The 19,791-nt window shown below is 41.4% G+C and overlaps 4 protein-coding genes across 5 annotated transcripts; 1 reads left to right on the top strand and 3 right to left on the bottom strand.

Annotated features, from left to right (window-relative positions):
* Positions 1-296: 296 nt before the first annotated feature.
* On the bottom strand, positions 297-1,881 carry LOC134022454 (androgen-dependent TFPI-regulating protein). The gene is made up of 6 exons (XM_062463993.1): positions 1,729-1,881; positions 1,334-1,465; positions 1,138-1,239; positions 884-999; positions 636-787; positions 297-544 (listed from the first exon to the last, which is right to left on the bottom strand). Exons 1-6 carry the CDS (start codon positions 1,879-1,881, stop codon positions 513-515), a joined length of 687 nt encoding a protein of 228 aa, XP_062319977.1. The 3' UTR covers positions 297-512.
* Positions 1,882-2,338: 457 nt separating this feature from the next.
* On the bottom strand, positions 2,339-3,824 carry LOC134022459 (amine sulfotransferase-like). Its single transcript, XM_062463997.1, has 6 exons — positions 3,661-3,824; positions 3,323-3,519; positions 3,094-3,224; positions 2,892-2,988; positions 2,565-2,745; positions 2,339-2,477 (listed from the first exon to the last, which is right to left on the bottom strand). The coding sequence occupies exons 1-6, from the start codon at positions 3,812-3,814 to the stop codon at positions 2,365-2,367; spliced, it is 873 nt and encodes a 290-aa protein (XP_062319981.1). The 5' UTR covers positions 3,815-3,824; the 3' UTR covers positions 2,339-2,364.
* A 3,042-nt stretch (positions 3,825-6,866) lies between these two features.
* Positions 6,867-14,814, bottom strand: fam83ha (family with sequence similarity 83 member Ha). Its single transcript, XM_062463990.1, has 6 exons — positions 14,503-14,814; positions 13,427-13,888; positions 13,020-13,184; positions 12,627-12,751; positions 7,625-12,251; positions 6,867-7,515 (listed from the first exon to the last, which is right to left on the bottom strand). Exons 2-6 carry the CDS (start codon positions 13,880-13,882, stop codon positions 7,504-7,506), a joined length of 5,385 nt encoding a protein of 1,794 aa, XP_062319974.1. The 5' UTR covers positions 13,883-13,888; positions 14,503-14,814; the 3' UTR covers positions 6,867-7,503.
* A 169-nt stretch (positions 14,815-14,983) lies between these two features.
* Positions 14,984-19,666, top strand: LOC134022460 (IQ motif and ankyrin repeat domain-containing protein 1-like). Of its 2 annotated transcripts, XM_062463998.1 has the most exons (14): positions 14,987-15,223; positions 15,513-15,638; positions 16,408-16,547; positions 16,664-16,828; positions 16,911-17,102; positions 17,179-17,304; positions 17,400-17,539; positions 17,840-17,894; positions 17,991-18,083; positions 18,184-18,292; positions 18,440-18,536; positions 18,729-18,863; positions 18,968-19,096; positions 19,372-19,666. In XM_062463998.1, the coding sequence occupies exons 1-14, from the start codon at positions 15,142-15,144 to the stop codon at positions 19,544-19,546; spliced, it is 1,764 nt and encodes a 587-aa protein (XP_062319982.1). In that variant the 5' UTR covers positions 14,987-15,141; the 3' UTR covers positions 19,547-19,666. The 2 variants fall into 2 exon arrangements, with proteins under 2 accessions (XP_062319983.1, XP_062319982.1); XM_062463999.1 differs by lacking the exon at positions 17,991-18,083 and having other exon boundaries at positions 14,984-15,223.
* The last annotated feature ends 125 nt before the right edge of the window (positions 19,667-19,791 follow it).

The raw sequence follows: 19,791 nt of genomic DNA on the forward strand, positions 1-19,791 counted from the left end.
GGGGCCTCTACCTGAGCGAGGGTTCTGCAAGATGGAGTTCTCTACAAAAATCTGTTTTTGTTGAAATCTTTATAAAAAATCATCACCAAAATATGTAATATTTCTGATTTCACGTCAACTATTCAGCAATGATGATAACAATATATAACATTATGTGATTGTGCAATGAGGCACTTGTGGACTAGTGGTATACTGCAGGTCTGTCAAATCTTTAAAAAATGTATTTATTTAATTATATTTTACTATGAGGATACAGATAATACAAAATGCAGAAGATTATGGTACATTTCTTTAGAAATAAATTTACATGATTACTATAAGATTGAGATCGAGATAAAATGCATTCAGTGTACAGTAGTTCTCAGCAAATGGTTTTGTACAAGGACCCTCCCAAGACAAAACACCCAAGATCATCAAACTCTGAACAAGCCTTTTCCCCATGTTTGCATTTACATTTTTACATTACATTTTGCATTTTTCATTTACTGAAAAAGATTAAACGGTGAAAATGTTCATGTTGTCTTAAGCATCATCTTATCTTTACCTATGAAGAAGAAAGTGAAATAAGTGGGGGTGGGTTCATAATAATATTATTTTTTGTGTCTGACTGTATTGCTGGTCCTGCCATCACTTACCCCAGACTCTGCTGTTCACTGTTTGTCCCAGCAGATAGAAGAGTGTTACTACACACATGTTGAAGAAGAAGAGACCTGCAATACCAGTTGTGCTAAAGAGTCCAAGAAGAGGGTACACCCAAATCCCAACTGACAAGTACACCCATATCACCCTGAAAAACAAGTTTGGGGACAGAGGTGTAACTTCAGTCTAATAACTGGCCAGTTGTAATGTTTATCAGTTGTTCAACATGCTGATGATTACTTACCAGCTCAAGTAAGCCACACCCACAATTCCCAATGCAGCTAAGCCATTTTTAGTCTTTGGGTATGTGTGGGGTTGTACCAGTATCTCTCCAAGAAGAATCGGCAGAACAAATGAGTGCTGAAAACATAATTTTTAAGTAGTTACGTTGATGTTTTGCAACACCTCCTGTGGATTTTCCAAGTTTCTGGGATATACTGTACACTAGGCACTGCATTTATGTGAAATCACTGAGGATTATGGTCAGGGGATACTGACCATAGCATGGTTCATCCAGGGAGGGAAAAAAGCATCCAATGAGGCTGGGTAGACCAGCTGCCTGTCATAGGCAAAGATCACCCAGAAAACAAGCACTACAAACTGAGTACAGTGGAAAAAAAGAGAAAAATATATTTGTGTGTGTTGAAGATATCTTTCTGATCATTTTCATTTAAAAGTCATAGTGTTTGCTCACCATGCCTACAGGGAAGGCAAAGACAGAGAAGAGGAGGTCTTTACATCTGGTAAGACCATTGCGCGCAGCAGACTTTTTTCCAGGCTGAAGGTCACTTATAGTAGCTAACCCAAAGAACACCATCTGTAATATCTGAAATTTTGTTTACAGAATATAAAGTTTAAATAATTACTCGAATTAATGACATTAATGACCAGTGCCAATATCCTCAACATCTGAATGTCGATTAACAAGAGGAATTATGTTTTTTATTTTTTGTCTGTGATATCTATTGTATTTGTTTTATATATTGTTTGAACCAACTGAAAAACACATTAGGCTGCCAAGATAAATTGTTAATATTAAATAAAATAGAATAACAATTTCAGCCTCTGAAGCTAAATGAAAGATCTTACCAAATTTAAGAAAGTAAGGTACTTCCATGGCCCACCATAAACAAATATTCCAGGTGGTAGTTTTTCTCCATCCTTGGCAGCGAGGGACTGAATGACAAATGCATACCAGCTGAAAGCCAAAATGTGGTAAACTGCTCTCAACATTGCGCTCATGTTATATTAATGTATTTATTAAAATGTTTTATTTTGAATTCATGCAAGCTGTTATTATACAAGTTCTCCACTACTCATCCATGTGCTAGTAAAAGTGAATGGGAATGAGTTGTCTAAGAAAGACCCTTTATTGAAAGATTAGTGTGATGTAGCATGGATTTAGAAGGACATTCGCCAGCAGCAGGGTTACAAAAGCACATTCCAAGACAAGAGGCCCACTGTTCCTGATGACGTATGGGACTTTCAACTTTCACAACCAGTCAAGATTGGCATGTGATTAGGAGTCATGTTCACACACTGCAAACTGTTTGGTAAGACAATTCAATTCATGAACCATGAAACCAGGTAGGACAGTTTTTCATCATTCAATAAAATGTTGTTCACAAAAAGTTACATTTAATCCACAAATAACTGCAGAATCCATCCTTTTCATCGCATTGTATTTGTTTAGCTTTGGGTTAGGCACTATAGATTGAAAACTGTTCATAGGTCCCAAACAAACTCCAAAGGGAGACCTTTCATCTTTTCTTTGTAGATCTTGTCAAATTTCTCACTCTGGGCGACAGTGAACATGGTTTTCCAGTCTCCAACTTTTCCTGGGAAGACAGAACAGTCACGTTTGCATATTTCAACTGCATTAAAATCAACTTAAGTGAGGCATGTCAATTTGTGTGAGCAGTCACCTTTTCTCAGCATCTGACCTTTACTGCTGTCAAACAGTTCTGGAGACACTGTGTCCAAATTGGCATTTGGAGTTAGTTGCATGTTACTGAAAGAACTCTTTTCAACAATCATGTTCAGCGTTTGTTCATCAAAAGACTTCTTCAGAAAGGTTGAAACCTTTACAATTGTTCTTTTGAGGTCCTGTTTCAAATTTTGAAATTAAATAGTCAAGAAGCACTGTTTACATTTTGTACAATATTCAAAGTTAATATTTTCTCATCAAATCTCTGAACTTCATAAATTAAATAACATTGATGTTTTAGAAGAATGTTTTGTATGTGTCTTGCCTTCTTCATTTCTTCATAAGTGAAAAATAGCATGTCAAAGTTGTCCATTTGGCTATACCAGTCCTTAACATGGTCAAACCAAGAAAACTGCCAAAAACTATATTAAGGATGAGAACAAGTGATAAACTGCTGGTAAATTATTTATTAATGTACTTTTGTGTATTATTACTGACCAATAATATGTGTGCAGGGCCAAATAAACCCACCATTTCCCTCCACAAATTCTTCCAGAAATGTGTTGAAATCTTCTTTGTCTTCCAGGAGTCTACTGACATTGTGGAAGTGGTAAAATGATACTGCCACGTCTTTGGGGTTTCTTGCAAAGTAGATAATCTAACACACAGAGTAAGCATGTGTCAGTCATGACAAAAAGGCAATGAAGGAATAATCATAGGCTATATAAACAAGTTTATAACTACTGTATCACGTACCTTTCCCCTCTTTCTTAACCCTTGGGGTAGAAGACTAGGTAAAAGGTGAGAGGCAAACAGTCTTGGTAAACGTGTTGTACTGTGATCCATTTCTACCTCTATCCATGGTACAATTCTCATGGCGTGTTTATTGTGATCTCCCACCAATTCATCACTGTGGAACATTAATGCAAGAACATACTGCATCCATGTTGTCCCTGTTGAATGTTACAGGACACAATGAAATTATTTAGTGCAATTTGGTTAGCATGATGCACATGTAACACACATATCTAGGCCCTATCAAATATTTAATGAAGTCAAGAATCTTAAGATAACAAGTAGAAATACAGGTTTACCTGACTTTGGATAGGTAATGACAAAAATGTCACTGTCCTGGATTTCTATTTCCGGCAGAGAATCAAGATAACTTTCCTTGTGAACATTCCTAATAAGATTTAAGCCTTTATAAGACAGCAGTCCAGGTTTAAACTTAAGTGGTTCCTCTTCCATTTCTGGAAAAATACTGACTGAAGTTGTGACTGAAAGATGAATGGTCAACTTTAGTTAATGTAAGTAAGAGCAACAGAGCAAAGGTTGAAAATGCGAAGGTCAGTTGTGAATTGCTACACAAGTCAATGCCCAAGTTTAGCCAAGATATACAAAGGAAATCCATGTATCCAAACCATCTCAGCATGTTAAAATATCAGGTTTGTTTAATGTCTGGGTTTGTAAGAAGAAGCCCCCTCCCATTAAGAAAATGTGCATATTCATTAAACAAACTGTCACAGTGAGATGCAGGAGGGTGGAAACAAGCATGGATAGACAATCTGTCAAGGCAGGATTTTCTAGAAACAAAGTATTTATTTCTCAAACAGGTACACAGCGGAAATACTCACAACACAAAAAGGAACCAACAGGGATTGACAAATGGAGCAAACATACAGTACAGTGCAGGGTAATCACACATGGACAACAGCTGGTTGATTGGAAGGTAAATCAGGAGGTGTAGGCCAGGGAGCCATGAGAGAGCGAGACAAGACCAGGACAGGAACACACCCAGGAAGTTCCTACTGTACTTTTAGTGTAATTGCACATTGTCTTTAATTGACATTGTCCAGGAACTGGACAACTGAGTCTGTTCAGGTTGCCTGCACCGTGTTCACCACCAGAGGTCATAATCTGCCAAATTCTAATCACACCCACTTCTCACACACCTGCTTTGAGTTAATATTACCACCTGTATATATAGATCACCTAATGTCCCTGGATTTACCTTAGCCAGTGTTCCAGTTCCTGACTCTTTCCTATGTATCCCGACCCAGTTACCTGGATCATTCTTTCTGCTCCTGTGTGCTGTAGCCTGATCCTGAACACTCTCCTATGGATTTCCTTTGCCCCTCTTTTCCTGATGATTTTGACCACAAAGTTGGATAACCCTGTTGTACTTTTGGAACCTGCTTATTACATTTACATTTATTCATTTAGCAGACGCTTTTATCCAAAGCGACTTCCAAGAGAGAGCTTTACAAAAGTGCATAGGTCACTGATCATAACAACGAGATAGCCCCAAAACATTGCGGGTAGCCACACATGAAGCATACATTGTGAAAAGCAAATAAGTGCCAATGGGAAGAACCATAAGAGCATGTAGTTAAACAAGTTACAAATTAAACAGGAGTACAACGCTACTTAGGAATGATTTGCTGGAACTGATGCTAGTTTCCTCCAGGATCACATTGACTCTTATTGAGAGACTTGTTGCTCTTGTTGGTTAGTTGTAACTGATTTCAAATTCTTGTACTCGCTGTGAAATATTTTACTGTTGATTGCTTTTCTACAGGTACACTCTTGCACTTTTTGAGGTTCATGTTGTTCAACTGTAACTTGTTTAACTACATCCTATTATGGTTCTTCCCTTTGGCATGTTTTTGTTTTTTTCACAATGTATACTCATGTTTTGGCTGCCCGCAATGTTTGGGGCTATCTTGTTGTTATGATCAGTGACCTATGCACTTTTGTAAAGCTCTCTCTTGAAAGTTGATAAAAGCGTCTGCTAAATGAATAAATGTAAATGTAAACAACATGAACCTCAAAAAGTGCAAGAGTGTACCTGTATAAAAAGCCAGCAACAATAATATAATTCAAGTACAAGAAGTTAAATCAGTTACAACTAACCAACAAGAGCAACAAGTCCCTCAATAAGAGTCATTGTGTTCCTGGAGGAAGCTAACATCAGGTCCAGCAAATCATTCCTAAGTACCGTTGTACTCCCGGAACAAGTAAGCCTTAAGCCTTTTCTTGAAGGTGGGGAGTCAGTCAGTGTCTCTGATGGAGCTGGGGAGGTGATTCCACCATTGCGGGGCCAGACCGGAGAAGAGCTTGGGTTGGGAGCTGGCGCTCTTGAGAGGTGGGACCACCAGACGGTTGTCAGAAGAAGACCGTAGGTGGCGGGTGGTGGTGTAAGGCTGGAGGAGAGACTTGATGTAGTCGGGTGCAGTCCCGTTCACCGCTCGGAAGGTCAGTACCACGGTCTTGAATCTGATACGAGCCATGATGGGAAGCCAGTGGAGGGAGATGAGGAGTGGGGTAACATGGGAGCGTCTGGGTAGATTGAAGACCAGGCGGGCCGCTGCTTTCTGAATTCTCTGGAGAGGGCGGGTTGCGCATGCTGGGAGACCGGCGAGCAGTGAGTTGCAGTAGTCCAACTTGGAGAGGATAAGTGCTTGGACTAGCAGCTGGGTGGAATGCTCAGACAGGTATCTCCTGATCTTCCGGATGTTGTAGAGGGTGAATCTACACGACCGGGAGACTGCAGCAATGTGGGCAGTGAGGGAGAGCTTGTCATCCATGGTAACCCCGAGGTTCCTGGCAGAGGATGAAGGGGTCACCGTCGCAGATCCCATGGTGATTGAGAGATCGTGGGAGATGGAGGGTTTGGCCGGGATGATGAGAAGTTCTGTTTTGGCGAGGTTCAGCTGGAGGCTGTACTTGGTCATCCAGGCGGAGATGTCTGTGAGGCAGGCCTCAATCCTAGCTGAGATCCCCGGATCAGTCGGGGGGAACGACAGGTACAGCTGCGTGTCATCAGCGTAGCAGTGGTAGGAGAAGCCATGGGAGGTGATGATTGGTCCAAGTGAGTTGGTGTACAGGGAGATATTAAAAATCTGTTCTACACTTTGATCCGACTCCTGATATCTGTCCCACTTTACAGATATGGCAATCATATGGCCAAAAGCAGCACACCATGGGGGAAGACACCAGTATACTGCAGTAAGGGCTGTGCTTAACATCAGCTGCATCAGAATGGCTGCCTCGTCAAATGAAGATAATATGATTCAGAGAGGAAGGGAAATTGCTTCAGCGCATGTGCTTCACTTTAAAACACATACTTTAAAGGGGAAGAGGGCAACAAGTTACAGGAGTCAAGGAGCTTAGTGTCTGCTGATTCCTACCACGAGTTTGCCAGATGTGGGAGACATTATTACAGTGTGTTATGAATGATTTTCACACAATCAGAAGGTACATCCAAAATCAAGAGATTACACAAAGAAGGCTAAAAACAGCTTCTATAATAAACATTCACTTTATTTTGAGCAGAAAAGACAGCAGTAAGCTGTATAGACACAGTAACTAAAGGACTATATGCTCATTGACATGTTTTGGTTGGCCAGTCTAGTAAAGCAAGTCAGCACCTATAGATAGCATACTAAAGGGCACTTTAGGCATACTTTCCTAGTACATTTTCCCTTATATTTGAGTTAAGAATACAAAAATGTTACAAACAGTAGATAAATTTGTTGTCAAAATCTAGACGTGAATACTCAAGAAGAAATCTTTGTTTGAGCACACTTCACATTGTCAAAATATTATATCACATTTTATTCATACCACACCCACAACTATAATACTCCCCCCACAGACAGTAACAAGTAATCATTGATTACAACGATGCATATTTTATAAGAGTGGTTGTCATTCATTCAGCTGAATAGGAATCACTGTTTCAGGCCCACAATGTGTGAGATCCTTTGGAGCAGCAGAACATGGACCTCTCTGAGTCATTTATTTTTGGTCCATCTTTGCAAATGCTTTCAACAAATGTCACAGTTGCTTTTAAATCAACTGATAGTCATAGGATGCTTATTAAACAGTTTTCTTCAGTCCAGTGTGATGGTCTTTGTCTGTGCTCTCTTCACCCATTAAGGTGCCATCTATCACATAAAACAAAAAGGAAGACATGAGTTGACACAGGGAGGCAGGCATTCAACTACATTTTGTCAATTTATGCCAAGTATTTTTTTTAACGGAGAAAATAGATACCTCGAACCGGCTGTAGACTTTCTTCTCCTTTCGCATGCTTTTGATCTTCTTAAGCAGATTCTGCCGCTCCTGATCAGTCCTACACTGCCTACTGGACTGTGATCGTTCAATAGTCCCTTCTTCCACACTCCCCACCCTGTGAGCCTCATCTTCTTTGGCATCATCTGTGACAGCGGTTTCTTTGGCGAGCTCTGCTCGGCTTTGGCTGTTTGAAGATATCTGTTCTAACAAAATCTTTGTATCATCTCTGAGGTTACTACTTGACAGTACATTGGCAGTAGATGAATGGTAGCGGGACTGGCTTACTTTTGAATTCTTTGACTGAGGTGAAATTGGAATGACTTGATCTGATGCACTCTCTGAAGCTGATGGGGTAACGTTTGCTTCATCAATTTGTGATTCATGGAAAACAGATTCCTCAGATGTTTCAGGTTTTGACTCCACACAAAGTTCACTTAAAGGCTCCTTATTCAGGCTATTGTTTTCAACAACAATAGATAGATTTGGGGTATTGGATTCACCTGAAGTAGAGTTGGGAATTTGGTTGAACTCTGTTAGAACTGTATTGACTGAGGAAGTAGAATTAGTCTGCGTAGATGAAGAGCATGATTCTATGTGTGTGGGGAAGGGAGATTCACTTGATTCTGTTGAGGTGGGGTCTGAAAGGGAGCTGGATTTGTCTGGGGTTGGGCTGATCTCGGGAGTGGTGACCTCTGTTTTGTAATTCTCAGAAGACGCAACTAAGACACTGTCAGAGTGAGATTCGGGGGAAGAACATGATTCTGTTGCAGTATAGCAAGAAACATCTGTCATTATTGGAGAGAGAGATTCGTTCTGAGTTGTTTCTGACAGAGAGCTATGTTGTGTTTGTGATTCGGGGGTATTTTCTTGACATAGGGTAGTGGAACTGGTTGAAAAGAGAACAGGATGAGGAGTGGAGCTGTTTGCTGAGGCAACAGGATGTAGAGTGGAGCTAGCTTTTGGGGAATCAGGATGTGGGTTGGAGCTAGTGGAAGAGGAAACAGAGTGTAAAGTTGAGCTGGTTCCTGTGCCAACAGGATGAGGAGTCGAACTTGCTGCTGAGGTAGCAGGAGTAGAACTTGTTTCTGGGGTAACGGGAGGAGTCGTCAAACTTGTTTCTGGGGTAACAGGCTGAGGAGTCAAACTTGTTTCTGGGGTAACAGGATGAGGAGTAGAACTTGTTCCTGGGGTAACATGGTGAGAAGTAGAACTTTGTCCTGGTGTAACAGGATGATGAGTAGAACTTGTTTCTGGGGTAACGGGAGGAGTCGTCGAACTTGTTTCTGGGGTAACAGGCTGAGGAGTCAAACTTGTTTCTGGGGTAACAGGATGAGGAGTAGAACTTGTTCCTGGGGTAACGTGGTGAGAAGTAGAACTTTGTCCTGGTGTAACGGGATGATGAGTAGAACTTGTTTCTGGGGTAACAGGATGAGGAGTCAAACTTGTTTCTGGGGTAACAGGATGAGGAGTCAAACTTGTTTCTGGGGTAACAGGATGAAGAGTCAAACTTGCTGCTGTGGGAGCAGGATGAAGAGTAGAACTTGTTCCTGGGGTAACAAGATGAGTGGTAGAATGAGTTTCTGAGGGAGCAGGATGAAGAGTAGAACTTGTTGATGAGGGAGCAGGATGAGGAGTAGAACTGGTTTCTAATGTTGCTAAGCTGGGCTGTGGAGCAGAGATGCGTTCTGTATGGGGTGGTGTAGAGGAGCTGGATCCTCCTTTTTTGGTTTTAAATGGTGGTTTGACTGGAAGGGAACTTTGAGATTCATTGGCTTTAGTTTCTTCAGGGTTGATTGGCAAAACAGACTCATCGGGACTAGCCGACTGACTGGACTCCAAAGGAATGGAAAGGGTTGAGGTGCCAGATTCTGATGGAATAGTTGGTGGACATGGTTTTGTTCCTGGGACACACTGAGGAGATGAATTAGGTGGAAATAAGTGGTCTGTTTGGGGTGAAACTGATGAACTGGGCTCATTCAAAGATGGTGTATAATCTATGATTGTCCCTTTAGTGAGACTTTCACTGCATTTTGTTGAGGTTAAAGTTTTAGCTGAGTCATTTGAAACAGGAGTGGGATGAAGAGATGATAGCATATTGGATTGTGTGGGTGGATGAGATGAGGAAATTTCAATTTGTGTTGATTGATTGGGAGAGGGTGATGATACTGAAGAGATAGGGTTGATTGATGAGCCTGTTGAACTGCTGTCAGGTGGTCTACACTGCTTTTCAATTGTGTTTGAGCCCACAAAGGTACTATTTGAGGTAGTAGGATCATTTTGCTTTATTTCTCTTACAATCTGGTTTCTCTTCAATTCAATCTTCTCAGCATCAGTAGAACCTGGAAGTACTCCCTCATTACTAGAGACAACTCTGTTAAGGGGTTGAGAGACATTTGGGGGAATATTTGGATCCTGCTCCTTAGGTTTAAAGGCCTCATTGGGATTAAGATTTGATTGTTCACATGTTACTGTTGACATCTTGCTCTTTATCTCCTGAGAAAATGATGTTGTCTCAGGTGTTCTATCTATTTTTGCTGGCTTGGCTGATATATTGATGGCAGCTTCTACTGTTGTTTTTGGAACTTCAGAGAGTCCAGGCTCTACCTTTTGGGATGCGGTTTCGGTTCTTTGGTCACTTGTGGTTACTGAGTGATCAGTCTTTATACAAGCCTTTTCAGGGATGTTCACCAGTGGTGCATTCTTTTCAGCTTTTCGCTTGGCAGCTAACTCTTTGAAAAACATAAGTCTACTATCTGGATCACTCATGTCTACATAGGTCATACTGCTTGAAAATGGCTTGGTTGAGTGTGTTAGTTGTTCGGTTTTCAGTTCTATTTTCATAGTTTTCAGTTGCTCATCTTGAGAGCGCTTGGGTGGCGGTACTGCCGGTAAAACTGTTTGCTCCACTTCAGTAGGTTTTGGTTGTTTCTTTATCTCTTTGTCATCAGGAAGAACTTTAGGTAATTCCGTTACACCTGTATCATGGACTAAGTCATCAGATTTGGAAGACTCAGTGATTGTGCTGTCAGTACCTACTGACTTTACGTAACGGCTCCATTCAAAAGGTTCCCGGGTGAAGGATCTCCGTTTTACCAGCATCGGAGAGGCAAAGGGTAATTTGAATTGGTCATTTTCATTCTTGCTCGTTTCCTCATCATGCTGTCCAGAGGTAGTTTGCGTGTCTTGGGAGAAATGCTGCTCGAGTTGAGAGCTAAATATTAGTGAGGATCTCAGCCTAGAACTCCTCTGGACTGCTGCATTGTAACTCTTGCGGAAAGACTCTTCCCTTTTTACACAGATCTCTTTGGGTTCCTTAACCTCCACCTCCTCTGTCTTTTCCGCTTCTGTAGTCGATGATGACTCTGATGGTGTTGTATCAGCCTCTGATGACATAGTGACAACAATATCGGGCACTTTCTTAAACTCTGGGAGGATCGATTTGGTGTAATATGGGAGCTTACTTACTCTAGGTGCTGTTTGAAACTTAGGTATTTCTTTAGTACGAAACATTGAGTCTGACAGCACTGGACCTGAGGACTCGACTTGTATATGTTTCAGAGGCTCTTCAAAAGGGTCAATCCCAATGGGTGGTTGCATTGACACATCTTCATCTCCTGTATCATCAAAAGCACTGAGATATGAGCTGATCCTCCAATCTCGCATACCCTGTTTGGCATTAAGGTCTGGTGTTTCGTGATCCATGTTGGGCTGCTGGAAGAACTCATTTTGTTCAGAAGGCATTTTCTGTGTTGGGGAGCGCCGACAGGCATATGGCTGTCCGATACTTATTCTTTTTGGATGTGGTAGACCAAGTGAAATCTCCCCTGAAGCTGCTTTGCATGAGTCGTCGTTCATCGCTAAATAACTGGTGGATGACAAATAATTGAGTACAGGGTCATAGGGCTCAGGCTCCATTTCTGGTGGGTATTCAGCTTGTGTATACTGATCCATCGAAGGATACCCATAACCCCTGAACTTATCATAGCCAGCATAACCTGGTTCTGGTCCTGCTCTCTGGTACAGAGGGTGTTCCCTTTGTTGTTCTCTGTGCATCTGCCTCCCCTGGGTCTCAAAGCCCTGCATGGTCTGGTGCTGCATGAATCGATATGATGGGACTCTGCCATGAGCGCCCTCAGCAAAACTGTGACTTTTAAATTCATTTGAGTCCATTGTGTTGGGAGAGGGGACCATAGGGTAACCTTGCTCAATAAGAGATGGATCCATTCTCAAATGCTGGGAAGAGTTGTACATTTCCAACTGTCCTTGGTCTAGTGACCTGTGGACACTAGACTTGTGCTTCCTGAGAGCCATCTGTTTCTGGTCTAAGTACATTCGCTCATCAAAGGAATGTCTGGCCCATTCCATAGAGCCAGTGCTTCCTATGGGCAGGACTTTTCTAGGATCTCTGAATAATGGTGTCTGATCAGTGCTGCTTAGCCTGTCAGACAAGCTGCTGAAGTCTGGCATTGGAGATAGTACATTTTCAAATATCAAAGGTTGGGACTGGGCAAAGAGAATACGAAATTCTTCATCAAAAGTAGTCACCAGCTGTCCAAGGAAAAGGTGAGCTATGCAGCGGTGAATCTTTTCAAATGACCACATAAAGCTGAAAAATAAAAAATGTATATTTGATTGTAATGCAATTAATACAAGATTAACCCTTGTGTTATCTTCGGGTCATTCTGACCCATCAGTCATTGTGACCCACTGTCGTATTGCGACAAATTTACCTCATACAAAAACAAAGTGAAGCATTTTCTTTTAACTGTCGGGCTGTCTCAGACCCCCCACATTGCAATGGTTAAAAGAAAATTATTTGTATTTGTTTTTGTATTGGGTGAAATTGGGTAAACACAACGATGGTTCGTTGTGAACCTTTGGGTCATGTGACCCGAAGGCAGCACGAGGGTTAAATATCCTTTCTACTCAGATTTTGATAAAAAAAATAATACAGTACATCTCTTGTTTGTTTTATTCTCACCTGTAATTTCCACTCAGCACTGCCCTACAGTCTGTCAGCAAGAATCTATTCATCATCTGGCCCTTGAAGGATTTCCCAGTTCGACAGTAATAGGTCAAGCCAGACACTGTTCTCACTCGCATTAACTGTAATAAAAAAAAAAGTAATAAAAACAATCCCAGGAACAATGACTAATAAAAATAGCCCTTAATTTCCACAAATGCATAGTTTTTTCAGATCATTTTCGGGGAATTTTAGTGCTAAATATAAGAACATGGGAGAGTCTATTTTCTCTAGGTGGCAGCAACACACCATAATAAATTCCATAAAATGTCCATGCATTTACCCTTTAAATAGTAACATTTTAGGAGTTTAACTGACAAAAACAAGAAATCATTTTATACACAGACTCACCGGAATATTCTCCAAATTTACCCGGCAATTGGAAACCATGTTAGTAAAATGGTGCACATTATGTTCATCCAGAAGGATATAGACTGCAACATTTCGCCCGGCAGCGTCCAGAATATCAGCAAAGATGTCAACATCTGTAAACATGTCCATGACCACGGCTACCAGCTGCAGAGAACCAATGAACATTTAATTAGAAACCAGTATATTATAGGCAAACAGTTTGTAGTAAAAAGCTGACGACACTGATCTGACGTGTCATGTCTTAAACACAACGCAGTCCACTCGCTAATCAGCCACACGCATTCATTTAATTTCAGACTTATTTATATAAGACTGAAATGTTGCCTTTCCTTTGAGGAATAAGTAGCATAAACATGTTATGAATAAAAAATAAAATAAAAATTTACTTGTTGAGCATTCTTAATAAGTCGACGAGCATGTTCTTTGATACTGGGCATATCAGGCTCAGATGGGTTCACCAGTGTGGTGACTTCTGTGGGGCCGATGAAACGATGCTGTTGGGGCCAGCCGAGGTCAAGGCCAGGTGCATCCAAGTCAGAGTGCATGGGCCAGTATGTGTCTGAAGATCCCTCACCCCCAGGGCCCAGGTACAGCTCAGGTGCACACAGCTCAGGCTGTGTGCTCTGATGTGGCATCTGTGTTGTGTGCTTAATGTACTTAACCTCCTGTCTAGAAAGGAAGTCAACCACATTTGCATTCTGGAGAAAACCATAATAGCTCTCCAAGTCTTTCTCTACAAGTGCATCAATTGCCAGGCGATACTCCTCTCGATAGTGGGGAGGCAGATAATGAGGGTCCAGAGGGTTATCACCAGCTGATGAACATTGAGAGCGGTGGGCCATAGTGATCTAAGGATACAAATACACATACAAAATAAAATTAAAAACATGTTTCACTGCATGGACATACACTTGGATCATAATTGCTTGCCAGAGACCACACTTCCACATTAAACAAGAGGATATTGAGTTGGTCACAGACAGGCATACTGAAATAACACGTTTAAAATCACTTCCCGAACTCTGTCCCTAAGTAACCCCTGACCCAGAAACTTGAAAAGATTGTGTCACAAGGTTAAAACAATAATACCAACGAATGTACCTCCTCCCCTTGTCCAAACGGAATCAAATTCACCAGCAAGTTCATATTTTATTATGGGGGAAAACATACAATAGTTTACCTAGAAGTCTGTAGTGTATGGAACAACATAGTCTAACATTTTAGGTACAATAAACTGGGTACTATACTGACAAAAGAACAATTATAATTGAATCCATACAAACTGTCTAAACTACGAAACGATAGGCTATCTTGAAGCTACTGTCTGACAACATGGTAGGCTACCCTTACTGTATTGAACACGTCTTTCGGTTAAAACAAAACGAAGTGATATTCGTCTTGTACAACAACTTGCCATGTTTATTTTAGTTTTCCTCAAAAGTGTAAATAGTAGGCTACTCACCTCTCAGATCGACGTAAAGATTCTTTTCGTTTACGTTTCTTCTTCAACTCACGTAGCCTAGTCTATTATCCTCGTCGTCAGTTATTTTTCTAGTCACATAGCCTACCGGTGAACGTCTTGTGAAAGAGCTCTGTTGCGTAGCTTTATCATCTTCGCAGGCCAAACCAGTTTATTTTCATGCTTGAGGCAAGAATGAAGATTCTGTGGCCAAGACACTGTCGTCAATGTTGCCCCGCCTTGCGCACTGTCCAAGTTAGATGTCCCCAAGGCTTCCCGAAATGAGCGAGTCCCTGACCGAGTCGAGTGCGAACTATCTAGCGCTACACTACAGTAGGCTAGGGAAATACAGAAAATATGGTTTGTGGCCAATAGTGTGGCACAATGCATTATCACATTTTCAGCAGTCCACAAAATGCTCAGATTCCAGAGCCGTTCTCTTATCCAGATTTTCAGATGATTTGGCAGTGTGCGAGAGAGGGAGGATTGTTGTGTTACTACGGCGACCAGTGAGCGTCAGAGTTTCTGTACGCCAAGTAAAAAGTTCTGGCTCTTCTCATTATGCAAGTTAACTAGCTAGCTTGGGTAGCCTAAAGACATTTTCCCATTCTCAGAACCCACCCTCTTTCTAATGACCTAAACATGAGCTCCCGAAAAATGACATCTTCTGGGAAGGCTGGAGCCAAGGCACCCTTAAAGAGAGCAACTCAAACCTCAAAGACCGGTACAGTATGAAAGCACAGCTCTGGATACAGAGAGATGGGTGTTTACAGTACTGGATTGGGTTGGTGACCAATGAAACAATTTGTGTGAACTTTTAGGCCTATAAATAATCTGTAGGAGGCCATGTCATCTGGATTACTGAAATTTGTATTTACACTATATGCCCATCTGGATACGTTTGAGTTTCTTATAGGCCTACTCACAAGGAAATTTCATGACAACATATAGCAAACATCTCGTTTGTCATACAGTGATGATGTTCAATGTCTCTTTGTGTACCCCTGAAAAAGGAGCATCTCCACAAAGCAGAATGAGCACCAAGGTGGCACAAGGTGGCCAGTCCAAAAGCACAGCTGACAAGTCCAGAGGTGTTACCCCCTTGACAGAGACAGTGCTCACAACACTATCAAAGAAAAGTACAGTTTTGCATCACTCCATCTATATGATGTATTCACCATCTTCCATTATTAACAGACCACTTGTTTTTTTTAAATTGAGGTGGATTCTATTCAGATACTAGTGGATCTTCACCCAGTGATATCTTACAACATTAGATTAGATTTGTGTTTATACCGTATTTCTCTGTCTCTAAACATCCCTCCTACCTCTCTACTGGCCCTTTGTGTACATTTTGGACATTACTTAGCTCATAAACCTTAGTTACACTTTGCAAGAAGGGTTAAACAAGGAGGAGTCTGGTGTAACTAAGTAAAGGACATGATGTAATTCAAGTGAGGGCCTGAAAACAATCTCTCATTGTTTCCCCCTAGGCAACACCCATCCAGTGCACATAGAGAAGTAAGAACTGTAGCAGCATGAAAAATGACATACACTTGTTCATTCATATGTTGTCTCACAACATACCATAGGGCCATACCATAGGGCCTTTTTATTAGATCAACAAGAAAGTTCCTTCCCTGCTCTTTTCTGTATCACACAAAAAATGTTTAAATAAATAAATGTTTTGGCCGTGCAAGTATTGGTATGTACTGTAGTTGAATCTAAAATCACTGTAATAAACAAACTCCTAAGGTCAAGCTAAACACCAGGCTGGAATGAGTGTCACAAGACATAGACATTGGTAAACTATTCAAAGAATCTGCACTGAGGTTACACTAGATACTGTAGTGTTGAATTATACTGCACAATGTTTTGGCCACAATTACACACCTACTCTTTTGGTAGATGTGGAGCTGAGGCGAGAGCAGCAAGCTGCAGTGACCATTCAGTGTGCTGTAAGGAGGCTGCTGGCCAAGAGGGAACTAGAACGAAAACAGAAAAAAAAGCAGGACTATGAGGATCTAATGGAACGCTTGGAGAAAGAGGTTAGTATGATATAATAGATTAATAGAAAGTCATTGCTGATTACGATAAACATAACATTTCGTAACATTTAACTTTGTGTTATCCTTGAATTCAATGTTTTTTTATTTGTCTGAAGGCTTTTGTGGCAATAGTGCGAAGGAAACAAGAGGAGGCACAGCAAGAGAAAAGGAAGGAGGAGGAGGAGAGAAAGAAGAAGAAGGAAGAGCAGTTCCTTCAGAGACGCCTTCTGGAAGCAGCTTTTGATGGGGAGACAGAAGTGGTCTTAACAGTTCTCAAGGAAGTGAGTTTGACGTACTTCTGAACAGTAGGTGACAGTTGTTGAATCTGACAAGATGATTATCCTTTTCCTTTACTTGCTGTAGGCATCTGAGAGGGACACACAGCGTGGCCTTGGGGTTGAGAAAACAAGCAAACGCCAACAGCTGCTCAATCAGCTCCGCATGATAAATATCACGGATGCCAACGGCAACACGGCTGTGTCGGAGGCAGGAGCAGGGGGTCAGCCTGAGGTCATCACTCTATTGGTAAAGAGAGGTGCAGACGTTAACACACAGGTGAGAGCACCTAGACACACTTTCACACGTGGAGAGGGGCAGGTGTGGAATTGTTTCAGGCAATGATGTATTCTAGGGTGCGTTTGGACGGACACCAATCTTTAGAGCTGCCTTTGGGGGTCACCTTGCGGCAGTGCAAACCCTTCTGCAGTTGGGGGCGGACCCAAGAATCTACGCAGATGATGGCAGCACCCCAGCGCAGGTGAGCATTAGTGTGTCTAGTGTGTGTGGCCTATTTTACTTTATTTTGTGCGTTGACTGTGTGTTTTAGGCAAAATCTCTGTGTTTATATTGAAGGTGGCATCTGGTGAGGCCTTGGTATCAATCCTAGAAGGCTGGGACCTGAGCATCACTGACTGCATGCTAAAAAATATGAGGGAAAAACAACAGAGGAGCACTGAGGAGGAGCAAAAGTTAAAGGAGGCAGAGACTGACTGGTGAGAGACACAACGCATTTCCACCACAACTCCACCCATGCAGATCCTTTTAGAATCTAGATGAGCAATTGCAAACAAAACATTTATTTAGAAATACATAAGTGTCCAAGCATGTCCAGCTCCCAAGCATGTCCAGCTATTTTAATCTCCTGGCATTCCTATTTAGTATTTTCTCCTTCTCTCTTTGCTGTCAAATATCCTGGAAAGATAAAGCAGTGGAGGATAGCTGACTTTTCTTCCCCTATTGTTCACTGATAGGGGGTTTTGTGCAAAGGAATAATGGCCTGTGTTTTCCCCCAGTTTGACAGGAGAGGTGGCGCAGCTCCAGAAAAAGTATGAGCGATCCCAGAGAGAGGTAACATATGGAGCCAATGATTCCAAGTTAACACAATAATGCATGTGTCATCACTCTGTTCCTGCCTTTTTTTTGCATGTTAATTTGCATGTTAAGGCGCAGAAGGCCAATGTAGAGCTGAATAAGCGGATTACAGAGCATAATAAATGTCAGAGGAAGGGTGTGGAACAAGCAAAAGTCACATTGCAGGTAACTCTAAAACTTGAGTAAATAGCTCTTATCTCATTGCCTTTGGACTGACTCATGTTGAGTATGTGTGTGTGTGTGTGTGTGTGTGTGTGTTGAACAGGTGGTTCATGACACAGAGGATGTATTTATGAAGACTCAAATGGCTGCTCAGCTGGCTGCTGATCAACTATCCCTCGCTAAACTGACACTGAGAGAGCAGTCAGGTGGAGGTGTGTACTGTCACACCTCTTTCTCTCTCTCTCTTTCAGTCTTAATCTCTGTCTCAAAGACACACACATACATGTACATGCAAACACTTTTCTTTTGAGTCATTTACCAGGACCTTTTCCCAGAGTTGTGTGATATTTTGAGTTCAGATGCTGTTGTTGCCCATGGGAGGACTTGTTGCTTGGTTCGTGATCTTAATGACGTTCTTCTCAAAGACGTGGGAGACAAGATCAAACAGGATGGCAGGTCATGGAGCATTGTCAAACTGTTATTATGAGATTCAGAGCTGACCTTTACCTGTACCTTCATTGTCTATATTGCCCTGTTCTTCTAACATGGGTTTGAAACTGTTTTTTAACTCCCCCTTTAACTATATGAACACAACATTATACACCCACATGTTTTAGTCATTAAAAAATCTGTCTGTTTGGGAGAAAGATGGCCTCTGCTTGTGGATCCCTCTGGTCAGGCTGCCACATTTCTGAGGTACAGAGACACTAACTACCTGGATGCCATGAACCCTGAAAACATGCAGCCTGAGAAACTGAGGATGGCTCTGTTAGGGGCCATCAGGTAAGAGAGAGACAGCAAGAAAGAGAGATAGGGAGAAGGAGATAAATGTCTGGAGGTATGTAGATGAAGAGGCTAATAAGAAATATGGTGGTTATGTTTTACAGGTTTGGAAAGCACCTGGTCATTAATATGATGGAGGTGGACTTGTTTGAAACTGTGAAGAGCCAGTTGGAGGATGTGAAGCCAGGGCTCAGTGCACAGCTAATGAACAAGGAGCTTTTACAGGAAGAGAGGTAGACAAGTGCAAGTCAAACCTCCACCATAACTAAAAATGCAACTATGTAATCCAATTTCAACCTTTGCTCAACCCTTCCATAATAAAACTGGTCATGAATATGAAATATACATCTCCACAAGACAGACATCTCTGCAAAATAAAATTAATAATCAAATGCAGATATATTTCCGACTCAGTCTTGGTTCTCATATCTCCTGGTTCTCATGTTATTTCTGTCACAAACCTGTCTTTACTTGTCATAATAACTGTCTCTTCAAATTGTCTCTGCAGGTACCTGAGTCTAGTACAGTCCTCAGATGGACCCCAGTATGCAAAAACTGAGTTCAGGTTAGACTGGATTGAGAAATTCAGGCTTGTCCTGGTGACAAAACAGCGCCACCCCTCGGATTTCTTGCTCACAGCTTTCTATCCCATTGAGGTTATGTTGCCTGAGTCAAGACTGTAATATAATTGTCAATTTCATACAGCACACTGCAGGAAATGGTATATTTAAATGCAAAATTGATCATAACATGTCTAAACGTGTGTACATCAGTTATATTAATAAAACAACACATTTCACACATTGTTGGATTGATGACTAAATATTATAGTGAAACCAATGATTCAGTGGCTTGAAAAGTTACATTACAGCAAGAGTGTATGACCCATATCAAATAACATATTTCTTTTTAACTTAATGGCAAACTT

This window comes from Osmerus eperlanus, chromosome 6 (assembly GCF_963692335.1).
Source record: "Osmerus eperlanus chromosome 6, fOsmEpe2.1, whole genome shotgun sequence".
In the NCBI taxonomy this organism is placed as follows: domain Eukaryota; kingdom Metazoa; phylum Chordata; class Actinopteri; order Osmeriformes; family Osmeridae; genus Osmerus; species Osmerus eperlanus.

What these genes read in the sequence shown, in the direction of transcription:
- LOC134022454 (XM_062463993.1), bottom strand. Translation starts at nt 1,881, where the DNA reads ATGAGCGCAATGTTGAGAGCAGTTTACCACATTTTGGCTTTCAGCTGG. An exon ending in TTGCCTTCCCTGTAGGCATG is followed by an intron (nt 1,240 to 1,333) that starts GTGAGCAAACAC and finishes CACTGTACTCAG; the next exon opens with TTTGTAGTGCTTGTTTTCTG. An exon ending in GGTGTGGCTTACTTGAGCTG is followed by an intron (nt 788 to 883) that starts GTAAGTAATCAT and finishes CTTGTTTTTCAG; the next exon opens with GGTGATATGGGTGTACTTGT.
- LOC134022459 (XM_062463997.1), bottom strand. Translation starts at nt 3,814, where the DNA reads ATGGAAGAGGAACCACTTAAGTTTAAACCTGGACTGCTGTCTTATAAA. An exon ending in GGTTAAGAAAGAGGGGAAAG is followed by an intron (nt 3,225 to 3,322) that starts GTACGTGATACA and finishes TCTGTGTGTTAG; the next exon opens with ATTATCTACTTTGCAAGAAA. An exon ending in CTTATGAAGAAATGAAGAAG is followed by an intron (nt 2,746 to 2,891) that starts GCAAGACACATA and finishes AATTTGAAACAG; the next exon opens with GACCTCAAAAGAACAATTGT.
- fam83ha (XM_062463990.1), bottom strand. Translation starts at nt 13,882, where the DNA reads ATGGCCCACCGCTCTCAATGTTCATCAGCTGGTGATAACCCTCTGGAC. An exon ending in TAAATTTGGAGAATATTCCG is followed by an intron (nt 12,752 to 13,019) that starts GTGAGTCTGTGT and finishes TTTTTATTACAG; the next exon opens with TTAATGCGAGTGAGAACAGT. An exon ending in GTGCTGAGTGGAAATTACAG is followed by an intron (nt 12,252 to 12,626) that starts GTGAGAATAAAA and finishes TTTATTTTTCAG; the next exon opens with CTTTATGTGGTCATTTGAAA.
- LOC134022460 (XM_062463998.1), top strand. Translation starts at nt 15,142, where the DNA reads ATGAGCTCCCGAAAAATGACATCTTCTGGGAAGGCTGGAGCCAAGGCA. An exon ending in CACAACACTATCAAAGAAAA is followed by an intron (nt 15,639 to 16,407) that starts GTACAGTTTTGC and finishes CTCTTTTGGTAG; the next exon opens with ATGTGGAGCTGAGGCGAGAG. An exon ending in GAGCTTTTACAGGAAGAGAG is followed by an intron (nt 19,097 to 19,371) that starts GTAGACAAGTGC and finishes TTGTCTCTGCAG; the next exon opens with GTACCTGAGTCTAGTACAGT.